The sequence below is a fragment of the Geotrypetes seraphini genome, chromosome 2 (genome assembly GCF_902459505.1).
Source record: "Geotrypetes seraphini chromosome 2, aGeoSer1.1, whole genome shotgun sequence".
In the NCBI taxonomy this organism is placed as follows: Eukaryota; Metazoa; Chordata; class Amphibia; order Gymnophiona; family Dermophiidae; genus Geotrypetes; species Geotrypetes seraphini.
In genome coordinates, this window is record NC_047085.1 from 466398281 (window position 1) to 466415431 (window position 17151).

At 44.2% G+C, this 17151-nt stretch overlaps 1 protein-coding gene across 4 annotated transcripts in view; it reads left to right on the top strand.

Moving 5' to 3' along the window:
* The window catches only part of LMBR1 (limb development membrane protein 1), a 219069-nt gene that overhangs the window by 133253 nt on the left and 68665 nt on the right, over nucleotides 1–17151 (top strand). For all 4 annotated transcript variants that reach the window (XM_033931610.1, XM_033931609.1, XM_033931611.1 and 1 more), the window contains one exon: nucleotides 2740–2820. In XM_033931610.1, the coding sequence (XP_033787501.1) occupies nucleotides 2740–2820 (81 nt within the window). The remainder of the gene's footprint in view (nucleotides 1–2739; nucleotides 2821–17151) is intronic.

Consider the following 17151-nt stretch of genomic DNA (forward strand, 5'->3'; position numbering starts at 1 on the left):
AGCATAGGCGGCGTAATCTTAAAAATTGTCCTATCGGCAGATTATATTTCAACCGATATGGGTGGTGGCTGTGAAATTTCAAAAGTGTGTTTCTCGCCACAGGTTTGCGGAACAATGTTGTAATGAACTTTCCATGTTCAAATCTTATTGTAAGGTCCAGGAAGTTGACTTTACCCTTACTATACTCAGCTGTGGGGATGTGGAGACGTTTTCTGGATGACGTGTTTGTCGTCTGGAGAGATTCTGAAGAAACACTATTAAATTTTATAGGAGAATTGAATGTTTTGAACCAGCATATAAAATTCACAGCTGAGTATAGTAAGGGTAAAGTCAACTTCCTGGACCTTACAATAAGATTTGAACATGGAAAGTTCATTACAACATTGTTCCGCAAACCTGTGGCGAGAAACACACTTTTGAAATTTCACAGCCACCACCCATATCGGTTGAAATATAATCTGCCGATAGGACAATTTTTAAGATTACGCCGCCTATGCTCGGAAGATCAGGATTTTATATCCCAGTCTAGACAGTTGGAAAGGAGGATAAAAATGAGAGGGTACCCAAATAGAGCTATTCGAAAAGCGTTTTTACGGGCGAAATACGCTAATCGTGAGTTACTTTTACAACAGACATCCACTATCGGGAGTGAGGTGAAGAATCCTGAAGAAAGTCACACTAGAATGACATGCGTCTTACCCTTCTATGTGGAGTCTAAACATATAGTAAACAGTATGAAAAAATACTGGCACATTTTACAAACAATTCCCAAGGTTTTTGAAGAATTTCCTACCATTACTTACCAACGGGGTAAAAATATAGGAGAATATTTAGCAAAACATCGCTACACTATAGAAGAGGATGAAGTACAGTCTATACAGGGACATCAGAAATGCCAGAGATGTCAATGGTGCAGTAGCACAATCGAAGGAAGTGAATGGCAGCCTCCTTATAGAGAAATAAATATCATAGCTAATGCAACAACTACGTGTAGAACACATAATGTAGTTTATGTCATACTGTGCCCCTGTAAGTTGATGTACGTGGGTAGAACAAGTCGCCAGATGAATGTTAGACTCAATGAACACAAATCCAGGATCATCAATAAAGTAATGGAAGCCCCTTTAGTGGAACATTGGGAGACCCTGGGGCATGAGAGCACGGATATAAAATGGCGTATTATATCTCATATAAAGGAAGGGTGGGAGGGTGGAAATTACAAACGCAGACTGAATTGGTTGGAACAGAAATGGATTTTCAAATTAAATACAGTGACACCGGGGGGTTTAAACCAAGAAATTGAGTGGAATACTTTAATCTAATGGGATGTTCCTGATTCGTCAGTTGGGAAATGAGGTCATCAAATGAGGGTGGTACTTAAAGGGAGAAAAAAGACGCCGCGGCCATCTTGGAAAGATCAAAAGAGCATTGAATATCGGGATGGTCTGGTAGTAAAACGAAGGGTGAGCATTTAGCTATGAAGATTATGCTGTGTGGTCCCCTTAAGGGATATTAATCATTTAAAATGGAAAGATGTGGTAATATCTGCTTTTACTTTTAATAGGGGTTGATATCTTGAAAAAGCCGTTCAGGCGAAACATGTCGATGTGACAAACCCCGATTTGATCCTATTAAGGAAAAGCTAAGTGAACTTTTTTACAAATATATATTTATTGAGAAACACTTTCAAAAAAAAGGTTAAAAAATATTTAAAATAACACAAAAATTATTTATAGAATATATGGGCAAATGAAGAAGCCACAGCCATAGCCAAATATTAAAAAATGTTTGGTTGTATCGCAAAAATAATAGCGAACAACGACTGGCATATCTGAAGCCCTAAAAGAAATGTTTTATGCATTGGTCAGTTTAGATAGACAGTTATATGGAATTAGACTGATGTGAAGGAGGTGACTTAAACATTTACAAAAATGGATGCAGCATGCAATCCATGATGATATAGCTCTTTTAGTTGCTCGTTGACCACAGTTAGCTGGATTGTAGGAAATGAATAGGCTGGATTTGCGGAAATGAGAAGCCTCCTTAAGGTAAAAAAAGAAGTGCTCTTCTGCAATCTAATGTGTGAAGGTACTCTTCTGCTGCAGAGGAATGAGGAGGTGGAAAGAACGACGGCAAAGTGATGGTTTAATTAAGATGGAATTCCGAAACTACCTTGGGAAGAAATTTAGGATGAGTCCTTAATTGCACTTTATTTGGAAAAAATTGTAAATAAGGAGAATATGTGACTAAAGCTTGAAGCTTACTAACTCTCCTAGATGATGTGAGCGCTATAAGAAAGGCTGTTTTCCATGAAAGAAAGGTGAGAGATGCAGATCCCAGTAGCTCAAAAGGGTCCTTCATCAATTGTTCCAAGACTACATTGAGGTCCCAGGATAAGGAGGGTGTCTCAGTGGAGGTCTAAGATTGGTAAGACCTCTCATAAAGCGAGAAATGAGAGGGTGCTGTCAAACCGGCGCAAAGGGAGAGAGAACCGCTGTCCATGGTGTTAGCCTCGAAGGAAAAAAGATATTTTTGCGGTCTTAAAGCCTGCAGTATTAGGTGGTGTTTAAAACTGTATATATCTGCAAAGTTTTTCAATCCCCAGTTTGCTTGCAAAGCTCAGTTCGTTGTGCTAAACTTCTACTGTGGTTTGATAACTAAGTCTGTTGTCTTATTCTGCTATAGAATTAACAAGATAAATTAGACAATTTTAAATATTCGTGTCTTAAATTTTAACAGGGGTGAGTACTGCTGTGGAATTCAATTCATTGGAGCTGGAGCATGAACTTGACAATGTGAGAACCATGAAAACTAAACTGGGTAAGACACATTTCCTTTGTTTCTCTTGACTACACATTGTACAATGCTTAATAAATTTGCTATACTGTTTTTCCAAAAATCTAATCAATTTAACGTTGGTATAAAATAAATTTTCAGCAGCAAAAAAAAGCAATGTAGAATTCTTGAACTGAGAAGGAAAAAAGCTTAGAGAATACCATATTCTCTGGTTCACACAGCTCCCCATAAGAACATAAGAAGTTGCCTCCGCTGGGTCAGACCAGAAGGTCCATCGCGTCCAGCAGTCTGCACCTGCGGCGGCCCACCAAGTCCATGACCTATAAGGTGATCCTTGTCTAAACCCTTTAGTCCCCTTAATCCTTTATCTATACCCTTTCATAACCTATCCCTACCTCTATCTGTATCCCTCAATCCCCGTATCCTTCAGGAACTTATCCAATCCTTCTTTGAACCCCGTGTACTCTGTCCTATCACAACCTCTGGAAGCGCATTCCAGGTGTCCACCACCCTCTGAGTGAAAAAGAATTTCCTAGTATTTGTTCTAAACCTGTCCCCTTTCAATTTCTCCGAGTGCCCCCTTGTTCTTGTGGTTCCCAATAGGCTGAAGAATCTGTCCCTTTTTACCTTCTCTATGCCCTTCATGATTTTGAAAGTCTCTATCATGTCTCCTCTGAGTCTCCGCTTTTCCAGGAAGAAGAGCCTCAGCCTTTCTAACCTGTCAGCATATGAAAAGTTTTCCATACCTTTTATCAGTTTTGTCGCTCTTTTCTGAACCCTCTCAAGTATTGCCATGTCCTTCATGAGGTACGGCGACCATAAGAACATAAGAATTGCCATATTGGGACAGTATCCTGTTTCCAACAGTGTTCAACGCAGGTCCCAAGTATCTAGCTAGATCTCAAGTAGAAAAACAGATTTTATGCTGCTTATCTGAGGAATGAGCAGTGGATTTCCCCAAGCCATCTCAATAATGGCACACAGTATTCAAGTTGCGACCATACCATAAGCGATACAAGGGCAGTGTTCTCTCTAATGCCTTTCAGCCGGGCGCCCCGCCCGGCTAGATTAGGTGAGTGCCCGGCTGTCATCTTGGCTGCAAATTCGCCTCCGCCTGACTTTTTTTTTTTTTAAGCGCCAGAAAAAGGGTTTTCAGCTTTACTTTTTTAAACAATTTTCCTACTGCTGGTCGATTTTTACAGTCGCAGTGGAGGCAGGAGCTGCAGGCTCATTATGACCCAGTGCACAAACAGGAAGAACCCCGATGTCGTGTTTACGTTTGTTCTGCAGCTTATCGCACAAGACGCTCCTGCACAAAGCGAAACCAATCGGAAAGAGGAGAGGCGGAAGCTCGCAGCTGCGTGCTTCGGTAACTGCTGCTGGCTAACGGAGGGAGAAGGTACCTAAGAGAAATGAAGTAGATCCGAGAAATAGATTCGCTACAGGCTAAGGCGGGAGATAGGGCAGGGAGGAAAGCTTACAACTTGGTGTTCTTGCTTACTTTGGGTCTTCCTCGCTGCCGGGTCCTGCTTACTTTCTGTTTCCATGAAGGCAGGACCCAGCAGCGAGGAAGGCCCGAAGCAAGGAAGAGCTCCAAGTTGTAAGCTTACCTCCGTCGCTGACCTAACTCCTACCTTAGCCTGTAGTGAATTTGCTGACCGCCTCGGGTGGGGGGGGGTTGAAGTGATGGGGGAAGAGAAATGCTGTTACTGCTGCACCCAATTAGGGGGGAGAGAAATGCTGCTGCTGCTGCACCCAATCGGGGGGGAGGGGGAGGAAGACCAGGGAAAGGAGAGGAGAGGAAAGAGATGCCAAGACCATAGGAGGGAGGGAAAAGAAAGGAGATACCAGACTATGGGTGGGGTGAAGGAAACAGAGGCCAGACCAGGGGAAAGGAAGGAAGGAGGGAGAGAAAGGAAGGATTGGATATGCAAGATAATGGAGGGGGTAGGGGAGAGGAGTGAGATGCCAGGGCATGGGGGAGGGGAGGGAAGGGAAACTAAGGAGACAAATGCCAGACCAGAGGGAAAGGAAAGAAAGGTGCCAGAGCAAGGAAGCAGAGGGAGACATAGGAGAGGAGAGAGATTCCAGGACATGAGGGGAGGGATGGGAAGAGAAATGCTGCTGCAACATCCAATTGTGGAGGGGGGGAGAGGAAGAGAAGTGCTGCTGCTGCACACAATTGGGGAGAGAGAGGGGAGAAGGAAGACCAGGGAAGGGAGAGGAGAGGAAAGAGATGCCAAGACCATAGGAGGGAGGGAAAGGAAAGGAGCTACCAGACCATGGAGGGGGGAGAGATGTCAGGGCATATGGGGGGAGGGGGAGGAGACAGATGCCAGACCAGGTGAAAGGAAGGAAGGAGAGAAAGGAAGGAGAAGAGATGCCAGATAATGGAGTGGAAGGGGGAGATGGAAGGAGAGGAGAGAGATGCCAGGGCATGGGGGGAGAGAAGGGGATAGAGGTGCCAGAGTATAGGGGAAGTGGTGGAAACAAAAAAAAAATGGAGAGGGGGGTGAAGCTGAAATGGAGAGAAATGGCACAGGAGTACAAAGGCACAAAGTACAAAGGTCACAGAGTACAAAGGAGAGAAAGGGCAAAGGATATACAGTTTATTGAAGGGACATAGAAAGAGGGAAGATGCCATATGGAACAGAGAGAGGGAGGACACTGGATGGAAAGGGCATAGAGGGTGGACAGTGGATGCAAGGGGGAGAGAGAGAGAGGGCAGAGGCTGGGTGGATGGGGCAAAGAGAGAGGACAGATGTTGCATGGAAGGGAGCGAAGACAAACGCTGAATAGAAAGAAGAGAGTGAAGAGAAGACAAAAGGTGGAAAAAATTTTTCCGTAGAATCAAGTAGTATTGTAACTGTATTGATTAAAGTTTATCAATAGAAAATGGAAATAAGGCAGTTTTTTGGGGACTAAACCCCTTTCCTCAGGTCAGGACAGGATACCATAACAGCAGTATACTGTACTGTCTTGAAGAAAGATTTGGCCTCTGAAAGCTAATTACTACTAATTGAAAAATGGATTAGTCCAATAAAATGGTATTTTCTTATTTCTCTCTTCCCTGTTTTATTTATATTTGTTAATTTGTAAAGTGGTGATTGTTATGTAGCAGTTTTTTCAAATTTACATCTACTGTCTTTATATTTTGCACAGTATTAGGGTACATGTCACTGTTTCTGTGGTGTTGCATTGTATGCAGAGCCTGGTTTATTGGCGTTTCAGTTTAACTTTTGTCTACATATTTCTATTTTTAGTTTGTGATTATTCCATATTAGGCGAGGGTGTATCTCTGTTCTGTGTGTATGAAAAGGACATGGCTTTCTGTTAGCAATGACTGTGCAGGATCTGGCTTGTTTAGTTTTACAATGCATGTGTTGGTGTTCTAGTGCTCACTGCAGTGTTTAAGATGCTGCCTTTTCCTAGGTGCACCCTTGTTGTGTAACTCATGGATTATTACTAAAAATAACTTTTTTTTATATAGAGGAGGGGGTTATTAAAAAATGATCAGCACTGGCTGTCATATATACTAGGTAGGCCACTGGATTTAATGACCCTATGCTAACTTTACTGTTGATGTAGGTGTTGTTCCCCCCCCCCCACACACACACACTATAATGAATTAAATTAAAGCTGTATTAACATCAAACAGCTTTCAAATGACATTATAAGCAAATAAAAATAAAATATTTTTAATACATTGCTAATTATTACCTGCATTTTTACCTAAACTGTTTTGCCTAGCTCTCACTTTGATTTTTATCTGCTACTTTTTTATTTTGCTGTAGTGCGATCACACAGGTCTCCTTCAAGGCTCAGTAACACCTCTCCATAAATTATGTGGAAGAGGTTTGGAAGTGGGGATCGCATCTATTTCATATCCTCAGTGAGACCTCAGGAAGGAATATAGTGATCAAAATATTATTAGAGGTGCTGTAGAGATGTTTCTTGTATGACTGGATGAGCTATATTTTATCTTTTTTTGTTGTTGTTTAAATTCATGCAGAAATAAATGGCTAGATTGAACCTAATGATTTCATTAACGCATTTCCCTTTTTTAAACCTCTATACCAGCGGTCTCAAACACGCGGCCGCGGGCCCCCAAGGACTATTTTGAGGCCCGCGATCTGTCCTTGCCTAAAGCAGGGGCCCCCAATCTGCTTCCCTTCCCCACTGCCCTCCCCCAAGCCACCGCAATCGGGGAACAGGTCAGCGCCCGAGGTCTTAGCTCTCCCTACATATCTTCCCCAGCTCGGAGCCAACCAATTCTCGCCATCTGACGTTCAATTCTAATGTCGGGGAGGAAGTTCTGGGCCAGCCAATTGCTGCCTGGCTGGCCCGGAAGTTCCTCCCCGACGTTAGAATTGACGTCGGGTGGCGTGAATTGGTTGGCCCGTGCTGGAGAAGATATGCAGGGAGAGTTAAGACCTCGGTACTGGCCTGTTCCCCGATTGTGGCGGCGGCAGCTTGATCCCGGATTGCGGCGGCGGCCTGTTCCACGATTGTGGTGGTGGCAGCTTGTTCCCCGATTGCGGTGGTGGTGGCCTGTTCCCTGATTGTGGTGGCGGCAACTTGTTCCCCGATTTCGGCGGTGGCGGCCTGTTACTTGATTGCGGCGGTGGCGGCCTGTTCCCCAATGGTGGTGGCTTGGGGGAGGGCAGGGAGAAGTAAAGAAAGAAAGGAGAGACAGAGAGACAGAAAGAAAGAAGGGAAACAGGACACAGACAGAAAGGGGCATGGAGAGAGAAAGGGCGGGCATGGAGAAAGAAAAAAAGAAAGAAAGGGGGCACGGAGAGAGAAAGAAATACAGACATATAGAAAGAATGGGGGCATGGATAGAGAGAGAAAGAAAGAAAGGGGGCAGGGTGAAAGAAATAAAAAGTTGGGGGAGGGAAGGAGACAGATGCCAGACCATGGAAATAGGGACAGAAGAAGAGAGAGATAGAAGGGAAGACATGGAAACATAGATTTTGAAAAGAAAGCAGAAAAATTGAATATTAAGTTAATGCCAAAGATGGATGCAAGGCAGAAAGTGAAGACGGAGAGAAAAACAGTCAAAGGACAAGAAGACCCTGGAAACATAGTTAAATGCACAGAAAAATAAAGTCGATGCACAAAAGGGAGAAAGAAAGTCCAACGTAGTCTGCAGTAAACAACAGCAACCAGAAAACAACGAACAGACTGCAGATAATGTACAAGATGCAGGCGTTGTTTATTAGTAAATGCAGTAACATATACAACCTTATAGCCAACCAAGGGATCCGACCCGGTCCGTGTTTCTGATAACATGCCTTCCTCAGGGGTCCATGGTGGTTAAGGTATAAAGCAAACTGCATAAAAGATAACAAACACACGCCAATCACGATCAAATGGCATTGTGTAAGACTTGCTTGACCCCATTTGATCGTGATTGGCATGTGTTTGTTATCTTTTATGCAGTTTGCTTTATACCTTAACCACCATGGACCCCCGAGGGTCGGGTCCCTTGGTTGGCTATAAGGTTGTATATGTTACTGCATTTACTAATAAACAACGCCTGCATCTTGTACATTATCTGCAGTCTGTTCGTTGTTTTCAGAAAAATAAAGTCACCAGACAACAAATGTAGGGAAAATGATTTTATTTTCAATATAGTGATTGAAATGTGTCAGTTTTGAGAAAGGAAAGATAAATGTGAGGGCTGCAGAAAAAATAGGGTACTTGGAGGGCTGCAGAAAAAATAAGGTAAAAGGTTAAAGGAAAGATTTATAAACTATAAAGAGTTTTACCTCATGCAAAGTTGTAATTTCTTTAATAAGACATTAACTATTTTTTTCGGTGGCCCTCCAAGTACCTACAAATCCAAAATGTGGCCCCACTAAGGGTTTGAGTTTGAGACCATTGCACTATATCATTTGAAAGAGGGCGAATATCTAATTATTCACTTCTAGAATTGGATACTTCTTAAATTTAGTAAAAATATTCTGGCACAAGTGTCAAACCTTAAAAAAAGGAAGCAATAGTGAACATTGGAAAATAATAATTAATAAAAATAGTACACATTTAGGGCTCCTTTTACAAAGGTGCGCTAGTGTTTTTAGCGCACACACCGCCTGCTTAAGAGGAGGCAGTAGCGGCTACATGCGCGGCAATTTAGCGCACGCTATTCTGCGCATTAAGGTGCTAACGCATCTTTGTAAAAGGAGCCCTTAATTTTCCCACCATCAAATTTCCCTGTCTCACCCACCCCACCCAGCTACTTTTTCATGCCACCCGGCTGGAAAAAATTTCTGGGGAGAACACTGCAAGGGCATTATAATGTTTTCATCTTTGTTTTCCATTCCTTTACTGATAATTCCTAACATTCTATTTGCTTTCTTAGCCGCTGCCGCATATTGAGCTAACACACACAACAATACACTCGATAAATATGCCAAAAATCCTATAATAGTAACAACAAAGAGGCACAACCAGTCACAACAGGGTTTGGATGGGGGACGCTCAGAATAAGTAATAGTACTAGCCTGAAGCAACTCCACTGAAAAGGTAAAGGGCGCTCTCAGTGTGAACCATCAGCAATGGGAGCAAAAGCTCCGATGCTTCACTTCCGGGCTGAGGCGGGAAGCCTCCACCACCACACCATCATTGAGCCCCCTATGTGTATATAATAATGAAAACACCTACAATAAGGCCCTAAATAAATAATGTAATCCAAACAAACCCGTGAGCAATTTAAACTCAAACGGTGGAGATACAGACTGAGCGACCCCCACACAAACCCTGCCAGCCGAAACCCGCCAAGCTAACTACAAAGCAATATCAAACCCTAATTAAACTAAATCAAAATTATACTTATCCAAACCAAACTGCCACAATGAGAGCGCCAGGAGCCGAAGTTCAACCAAGCTGGTTTCGGGGAGGAGCCCTTCTTCAGGAACCAAGCCCCCGACCGCAAACCAAAAACAAAAAATGAAAAAACGCCGAAAACGAAGCGGGACGGCTGGAGGGAGGGGTGACCGGGCGGGAGAGCACCCGCGCTTAAAAGGCGGACCAGGAATTACGTCACACACAACCCAACCAATCATACAGGACGCACAACGCGTCCTAAATCACTCATACAGAGGCGGGACATAGAAAAAAGCCCCAAAACTAAAAAGAGAAAACAGCAAGTTCCGTGCAGTATTCACACCCAAACATGCAAAAAACCACCCAGCACAGAAAACCTACACGAAAACACGGCACCCAGAAAGGATGGACGGGAACCCTATATAATGGTGTTCCACTCCACACTTTCATTAAGGCCATGGGGAACAACAGCTTGAAGTTGGAAAATCCAATATTGTTCCCTAAGATTTAACTGAAATTGTTTATCCCCCCTGAAGTCCCAGGGAATTTGCTCCAGCACGAACCATGTGAGATCAGTAAACTGATGACCAACTTCCAGACAATGAGGCACCAGAGGGGCGGCTAGAGATGCCGTTCTGATCCGACTCCTGTGTTCTTGAAGTCTTGTCCTGATCTTTCTACTCGTGCGCCCCACGTAGTGAAGCGCACAAGGACAGATGATAATATATACCACCCAAACAGAATCACAGGACGTTTGGGATCTAAGATGGTAAATGCGCTGCGTCCGAGGATGTTGCCATTGAGAAATGGATAAAGAAGACGCACACATGTCACAATGGCCACATGGACCATGCCTCCCCCCGGTGACAGCTCGGCCTTTAGTAGATAACAATTCCTTCAAATTTTTTGGACGAGAGAAAGCAATGCACGGAGCCTGGTTAAAAATGGAATGATGGTCCAAAACATGCCAGTGCTTTCTCACAATACCGGCTACCTGGTGAGCTTGGTCAGAAAATGAAATGACACACACCTGCTGTTCCATGGGCGGCCTAATGGCAGGAGCCCGCAGAAGCTCAGGATTGGCATAACGAGCTCTGCGATAGGCTCTCTTGATAGTCCAGTCTGGATAACCGCGTGCCTTAAAGCGCTGCCATAACAGCTTGGCCTGAGTTCTGAACTCCCCTAGTGAGGAGCAGATTCGGCGGATCCTGAGAAATTGCCCCACAGGCACTGATTGACGCAGCCTGGCAGGATGACAGCTGGTGAAATGAAGATATGAGGTACGATCGGTAACTTTCCGAAAGACCGTAGTGACCAAATGCCCACCGGACTTGCTGACCATAGTGTCCAAATAGGTGACCCTGGCACCATCCACCGTAGCGGTGAACTTCAAGTGTCTATCCAATGTATTCAACCAGGTAAGGAATTCATCAAATCTGGCCTTGGTACCAGTCCACACCAGGAACACATCATCGATGTACCGGAGCCATGTACCAATATCCGACATCCACATAGATGGATATAACAGCTGTTCTTCGAAATTCGTAACATAGAGGTTGGCCACACTAGGGGCCATGGCCGTCCCCATGGCTACCCCGTGGGTCTGCAGATAAAATTCCCCTCTTACTTCGAAGAAGTTCCGCTGTAAAACCAAGGTAGCCAATTGCATCAGAAAAACCTTGGTTATACGATGATGGAAAAGCCCTTCAGATAACTGTTGTTCCACAATCTTCAGGGCCTCAGTCTGAGGGATATTGCAATATAGGGCTTCCAAATCCATAGTAACCAAAAGGTCGGTGTGTTGGACCTGGATGGACTCAATTTTATTCAAAAAATTGGTGGTATCCAATACAAAGGAACGTGCCTGGGCAACCCTGGGTTTCAGGAAGTGATCGACCATTTTGGACAGGGGCTCAAGAATGGTCCCACAAAGGGAAACTATGGGCCTACCCGGAGGGTTGGAAAGTGTTTTATGAATTTTGGGTACCGTGTAGAAGCGAGGGCTGCGACTGGGAGGTTGGGATAGATATCTGGCTTCGGATTGAGTAATGATATTATCCAAGAGCGCCTCCTGAACCAAGTTTGCTATTTCCATACGCAAACCGGGAGAGGGATCCCTCTCCAGTTTAGTATACCAGTCCGCGTTGGAAATATGAGTCGCCACCTGGGCGTCATATTGGGCAGTGGACTGAACAACCACCGCCCCGCCCTTATCGGCGGGTTTAATATCCAAGTCAGGGGCGTTCTTGAGAGCCTCCAGAGCAAGCCGTTGGCCCTTAGTAATGTTGACATAATGATGGGTAGAGCGTGCATTCGGGAGCTGGTCTATATCACGTAGAACCAGGTCCCGGAATACTTTGATGTGAGCATCAATAGGCCCCGGGGGGATCCAATGGGATTTGACCCTGAAAAGGGAATCATCCCGGGAGCCCTCCTTTTTCATTTTTTGTTTTTGGTTTGCGGTCGGGGGCTTGGTTCCTGAAGAAGGGCTCCTCCCCGAAACCAGCTTGGTTGAACTTCGGCTCCTGGCGCTCTCATTGTGGCAGTTTGGTTTGGATAAGTATAATTTTGATTTAGTTTAATTAGGGTTTGATATTGCTTTGTAGTTAGCTTGGCGGGTTTCGGCTGGCAGGGTTTGTGTGGGGGTCGCTCAGTCTGTATCTCCACCGTTTGAGTTTAAATTGCTCACGGGTTTGTTTGGATTACATTATTTATTTAGGGCCTTATTGTAGGTGTTTTCATTATTATATACACATAGGGGGCTCAATGATGGTGTGGTGGTGGAGGCTTCCCGCCTCAGCCCGGAAGTGAAGCATCGGAGCTTTTGCTCCCATTGCTGATGGTTCACACTGAGAGCGCCCTTTACCTTTTCAGTGGAGTTGCTTCAGGCTAGTACTATTACTTATTCTGAGCGTCCCCCATCCAAACCCTGTTGTGACTGGTTGTGCATATTGAGCTAAGACAGTGGTTCCCAAACTTTTTATGTTCATGGCTCACTTAATGTTTCAAAATTTTTCCATGGCTCCCCAGATCAAACGATAGTTCTGTAATCTAATACATACTGATAGTTGTTAGCTTGAGATGATTATTAATTTAAAAATTAAAACAACTTATCATAAAGGTTATTACAATAATCTTGAATTATTTATTTGAAAAAAATTCATCAACGAATATAAAAAAAATAATCACAAAAAATATTGATAGAATTAATGAGATGGATGAGCTTGCTGTTCATTACAAATCTTCTCAAACCTTAGAACCATATTTGATACAGCCAGTCTCATTTCTTGTTCCATATTGATTTTTGCTCAGTATTTACTTTTTATTACTGCGAGCGCCGAAAACCCAAACTCGCATAAATAGGATGTTGCAAACAGAATTAAGATTCTCTGTGCTCTATTGCTTAACAGTGGATATTCATCTTTTACTGAACACCAAAATTCAGTAATATCCATGCTACTAAATCGTGTCTTGAGCGTATTGTCGCAAGACAGCTCAATGAGAGTTTCTTCTTCAGAAATAAAGTCAGCTGGAAGATGGCTTTGAAGGGATCCTGAATCCAAGCAAATTTTGTGGGATCATCTTCTTGAAAATATTTTTCAAACCATTTGATACTTTGTGATAGGTGATCTTCAAAAACTGATTTTGTAGTGTCAGATAAAACATTGGAGATCATGGACTTCATTGGTGATCATGAACTGCTGCTAAAGGGGGAACAATCTTTGCCACTGTCTTCATGCATTTTTCTCCACCATAATTGTAATTTTTTTTTTGAAAGCTGAAATCTTCTCGATCAATTTCAAAATGTGCATGTTGTCTCCTTGGAAGGAGAGATTCAGCGGATTTAACTTTTCAAAAATATCATACAAGTATGCCAATTTCATTTTAAAAAACTCTGTCTCTACAAAGTTTTTGGCATACTTGTGTTCTTCTTGTCACTCTTGCGCCCAAATTCCCATTTTGGGTTCTCAGATTCTGGTCTCTCACTAGTTTAACCTGGAGTACTTGACTTTTAAAACAACACTCCAAACTAGGAATTCCACTGCTTCTATTACACTTAGGCAACAGTCACAATTTCCACAATAAACACTTGTTTCCTTTTGACAGCAAGTTGCACCTTCTTTTGCACAGCCTCTAGTACTGCCCTTATCTAGTAAATCCACTTCAGAATTTCCAATAGTTCCTGTTCCTACAGCAGTTCTTTTCTCTGCACAACTCAGATAACTATTCCCAGCTGAATTCAGTGGGGTAATTAAGGCAACTCTCACTCTCTTACTGCTGCAATGCACAGATATGCTACTGGCTTAGTAGGTGCCAACAGTGCCTTAATTAAGCCTGTCATTAGAGCTGTTTACACACAAGCACTTTTTCTCTCTGCTGCAGTACTCAAATAAACCAACTAAAAGCCTGCCTTTCCAGCTCTAAATACCTGTTATAAATTCCCTATCTCCCTTTAGCTGGAGCTGTTCCTTAAAAAAAAGGAAAAAAACACACAAAAAAAGCTTTCTCTATTGAGTTCCCTATCTTCTACAGATGCCTGGTCAGCTTCTCTGCATCAGAAGCTAAAAAAACAGACAGAACCAGTAGAGGGTAAACTTCTCACAGCTTATTCTTTGGTCTTCAGATTTTCAATGTGAAACCACCCCTCAGTCCTCCTCCAATAGTCTGGGTCCTTAATGTAGTTTTTGCTCAGTTGATGAAGCCTCCATTTGAACCAATGTCTATGGATCATCTTAAGTATCTAACCTGGAAAGTTGTTTTTCTCATTTCACTCTCTTCCTCCAGAAGAGTCAGTGAACTTCAAGCATTAGTGGCAGACCCTCCATTCACTGTGTTCCATCATGACAAAGTGATTCTGTGCACATATCCAAAGTTTCTACCAAAAGTTGTTATGGAATTTCATCTTAATCAATCAATTGTCCTTCCAGTATTTTCCCCTAAGCCTCATTCTCACTTCTGCCAGGAGAGTTTCAGAATTGCAGGCCCTGTCATGCAATGGCTCATTGCTCCGGATCACGGAAGCGGGAGGGACATTGCATAGGGTTCCCTCCTTCCTTCAGTATTTCATGTAAAGCAAAAATTTAGACTGTCAGCATTTCTAAATCAGGGACCAAGAAAAAAAGACAAGGCCTTAAAGGTTTTGGGTGTCAGAAGAGTACTGTTGCGTTACCTGGAGGTAACCAATGAATTTTGTCTCTCAGATCATCTTTTCGTGTTAACCAGTGAGGCAAGACGAGGCAGGCCGGCCTCCAAGGCTATCATTTGTAGATGGATTCGTTTGTAGGGCTATATCCTCTGCATACATCAGTTGGGGCAAACAGTCTCCTACCTCGTTGAAGGCGCATTTGATAAGAGGAGTGGTTTCCTCTTGGGATGAATCTTGGACAATTCCACCCAAGCAGATTTGTAGATCAGCAACCTGGTCTTTCCTTCATATCTTCACCAAATTCTATAGGGTGGATGTAGCAGTATAGGAGGATGACACTTTTGGGTCCTCAGTACTACGATCAGACTCCCTTATCGCTCCCGAGAGTTTGGAGACTGCTTAGGTATGTCCCTATAGTTCAGGATACCATCCATGTTGTACTGGAAAAAGAGATAGCACAGTTACTTACTGTAACAGGTGTTATCCAGGGACAGCAGGCAGATATTCTGTACATGTGGGTGACATCATCCACGGAGCCCCATCGCGGACAGCTTTTCAAACAAACTTGATTGAAGATCTTAAAGTTTGCTAGTGCTGCACCGCGCATGCGTGTGCCTTCCCACTCAGCTAGAGGGCGCGTCTCCTCAACGTGGTCCTCAGTTCAGATAGCTAGCAAAGAAGCCAACCTGGGGAGGTGGGAGGGTTGCAAGAATATCTGCCTGCTGTCCCTGGATAACACCTGTTATGGTAAGTAACTGTGCTTTATCCCAGGACAAACAGGCAGCATATTCTCTACATGTGGGTGACCTCCAAGCTAACTAGGAAGGGACGGTGGGAGAGTTGGCAATTTAGGAGAACAAATTACGCAAAACTGACTTTTTCCAGGCGTGAACTGGCCGTCGCGCCTGGAAAAAGTATCCAGACAGTAGTGAGAGGTGAATGTATGAAGCGAGGACCAAGTGGCAGCCTTGCAGATCTCCTCAATAGGTGTGGACCTGAGGAAAGCGACAGACACCGCCATCGCTCTGACTTTGTCCCGTGACCCGACCCGGCAGTTGAAGACCAGCCTGAGCGTAGCAGAAGGAAATACAAGCAGCCAACCAGTTGGACAAGGTGCGCTTGGAAACAGGACGGCCCAACCGATTAGGATCAAAAGATAGGAAGAGTTGAGGAGCCATCCGATGAGACTGGGTGCGTTGGAGGTAAAAAGCCAATGCCCTCTTACAGTCAAGAGTGTGAAGCGCTGCCTCACCAGGATGAGAATGGGGCTTCGGAAAAAACACCGGAAGAACAATGGACTGGTTGAGGTGGAAATCCGGAACCACCTTGGGCAAGAACTTTGGATGAGTATGAAGGACCACCTTGTCATGATGAAATACAGTAAAAGGCGGGTCCGTAACCAGAGCCTGCAGTTCACTGACTCTGAGAGCAGACGTGAGAGCAACCAGGAACACCACTTTCCAAGTGAGGTACTTCAGATGAGCCTTATCAATGAGTTCAAATGGAGGTTTCATCAATTGAGCCAGAACCACATTAAGATCCCAAACCACAGGAGGGGGCTTGAGTGGAGGATGGACATTGAAGAGGCCCTTCATAAAATGGGAAATTACCGGATGGACAGAGAGCGGTTTCCCATCAAGTGGCTGATGAAAGGCAGCAATCACACTGAGGTGGACTCGAATAGATGTCGACTTGAGACCAGACCGAGACAAGTGTAACAGATAATCCAGCATGGAAGACAAAGAGGCAGACAATGGCTCCATGTGATGCATAGCATACCACGCAGCAAATCTCGTCCATTTCTGGGAGTAGCATTGCCGAGTGGAACTCTTCCGAGAGGCCTCGAGAACATCCCGCATTGACTGAGAGAAACTGAAGGAGGGAGTCACGCGGAGAGGAACCAAGCTGTTAAGTCTAGAGATCGCAGATTGGGATGCAGCAGCGAACCTTGACTCTGAGACAGCAGAGAAGGAAACACAGGCAGAAGCTCCCTGACACTGAGTCGAAGTAGAAGGGAGAACCAAGGTTGTTTGGGCCACCGTGGAGCTATCAAAATCATGGTGGCGTGAACCGACTTAAGCTGGACGAGAGTCTTCAGAATCAGGGGAAAAGGAGGGAACGCATAAAGGAACCAGTCCATCCAATCCAGAAGGAAAACATCCGCCTTGAGACGATCCGGGGAGTAAATCCTGGAGCCAGAAGAGAGGCAACTTGTGGTTGAGGGGCGAGGCGAACATATCTATCTGCGGCGTCCCCCATCGAGCAAACACCTGACGCAGTGTCAAGGAATGGAGGGACGATCCAAGATGGCTGCGAGTGGCTGAATTTCGGAAGCGTCTCCTGAGTGTTCGGTAGATTTTGGAATTTACCTGTTTATA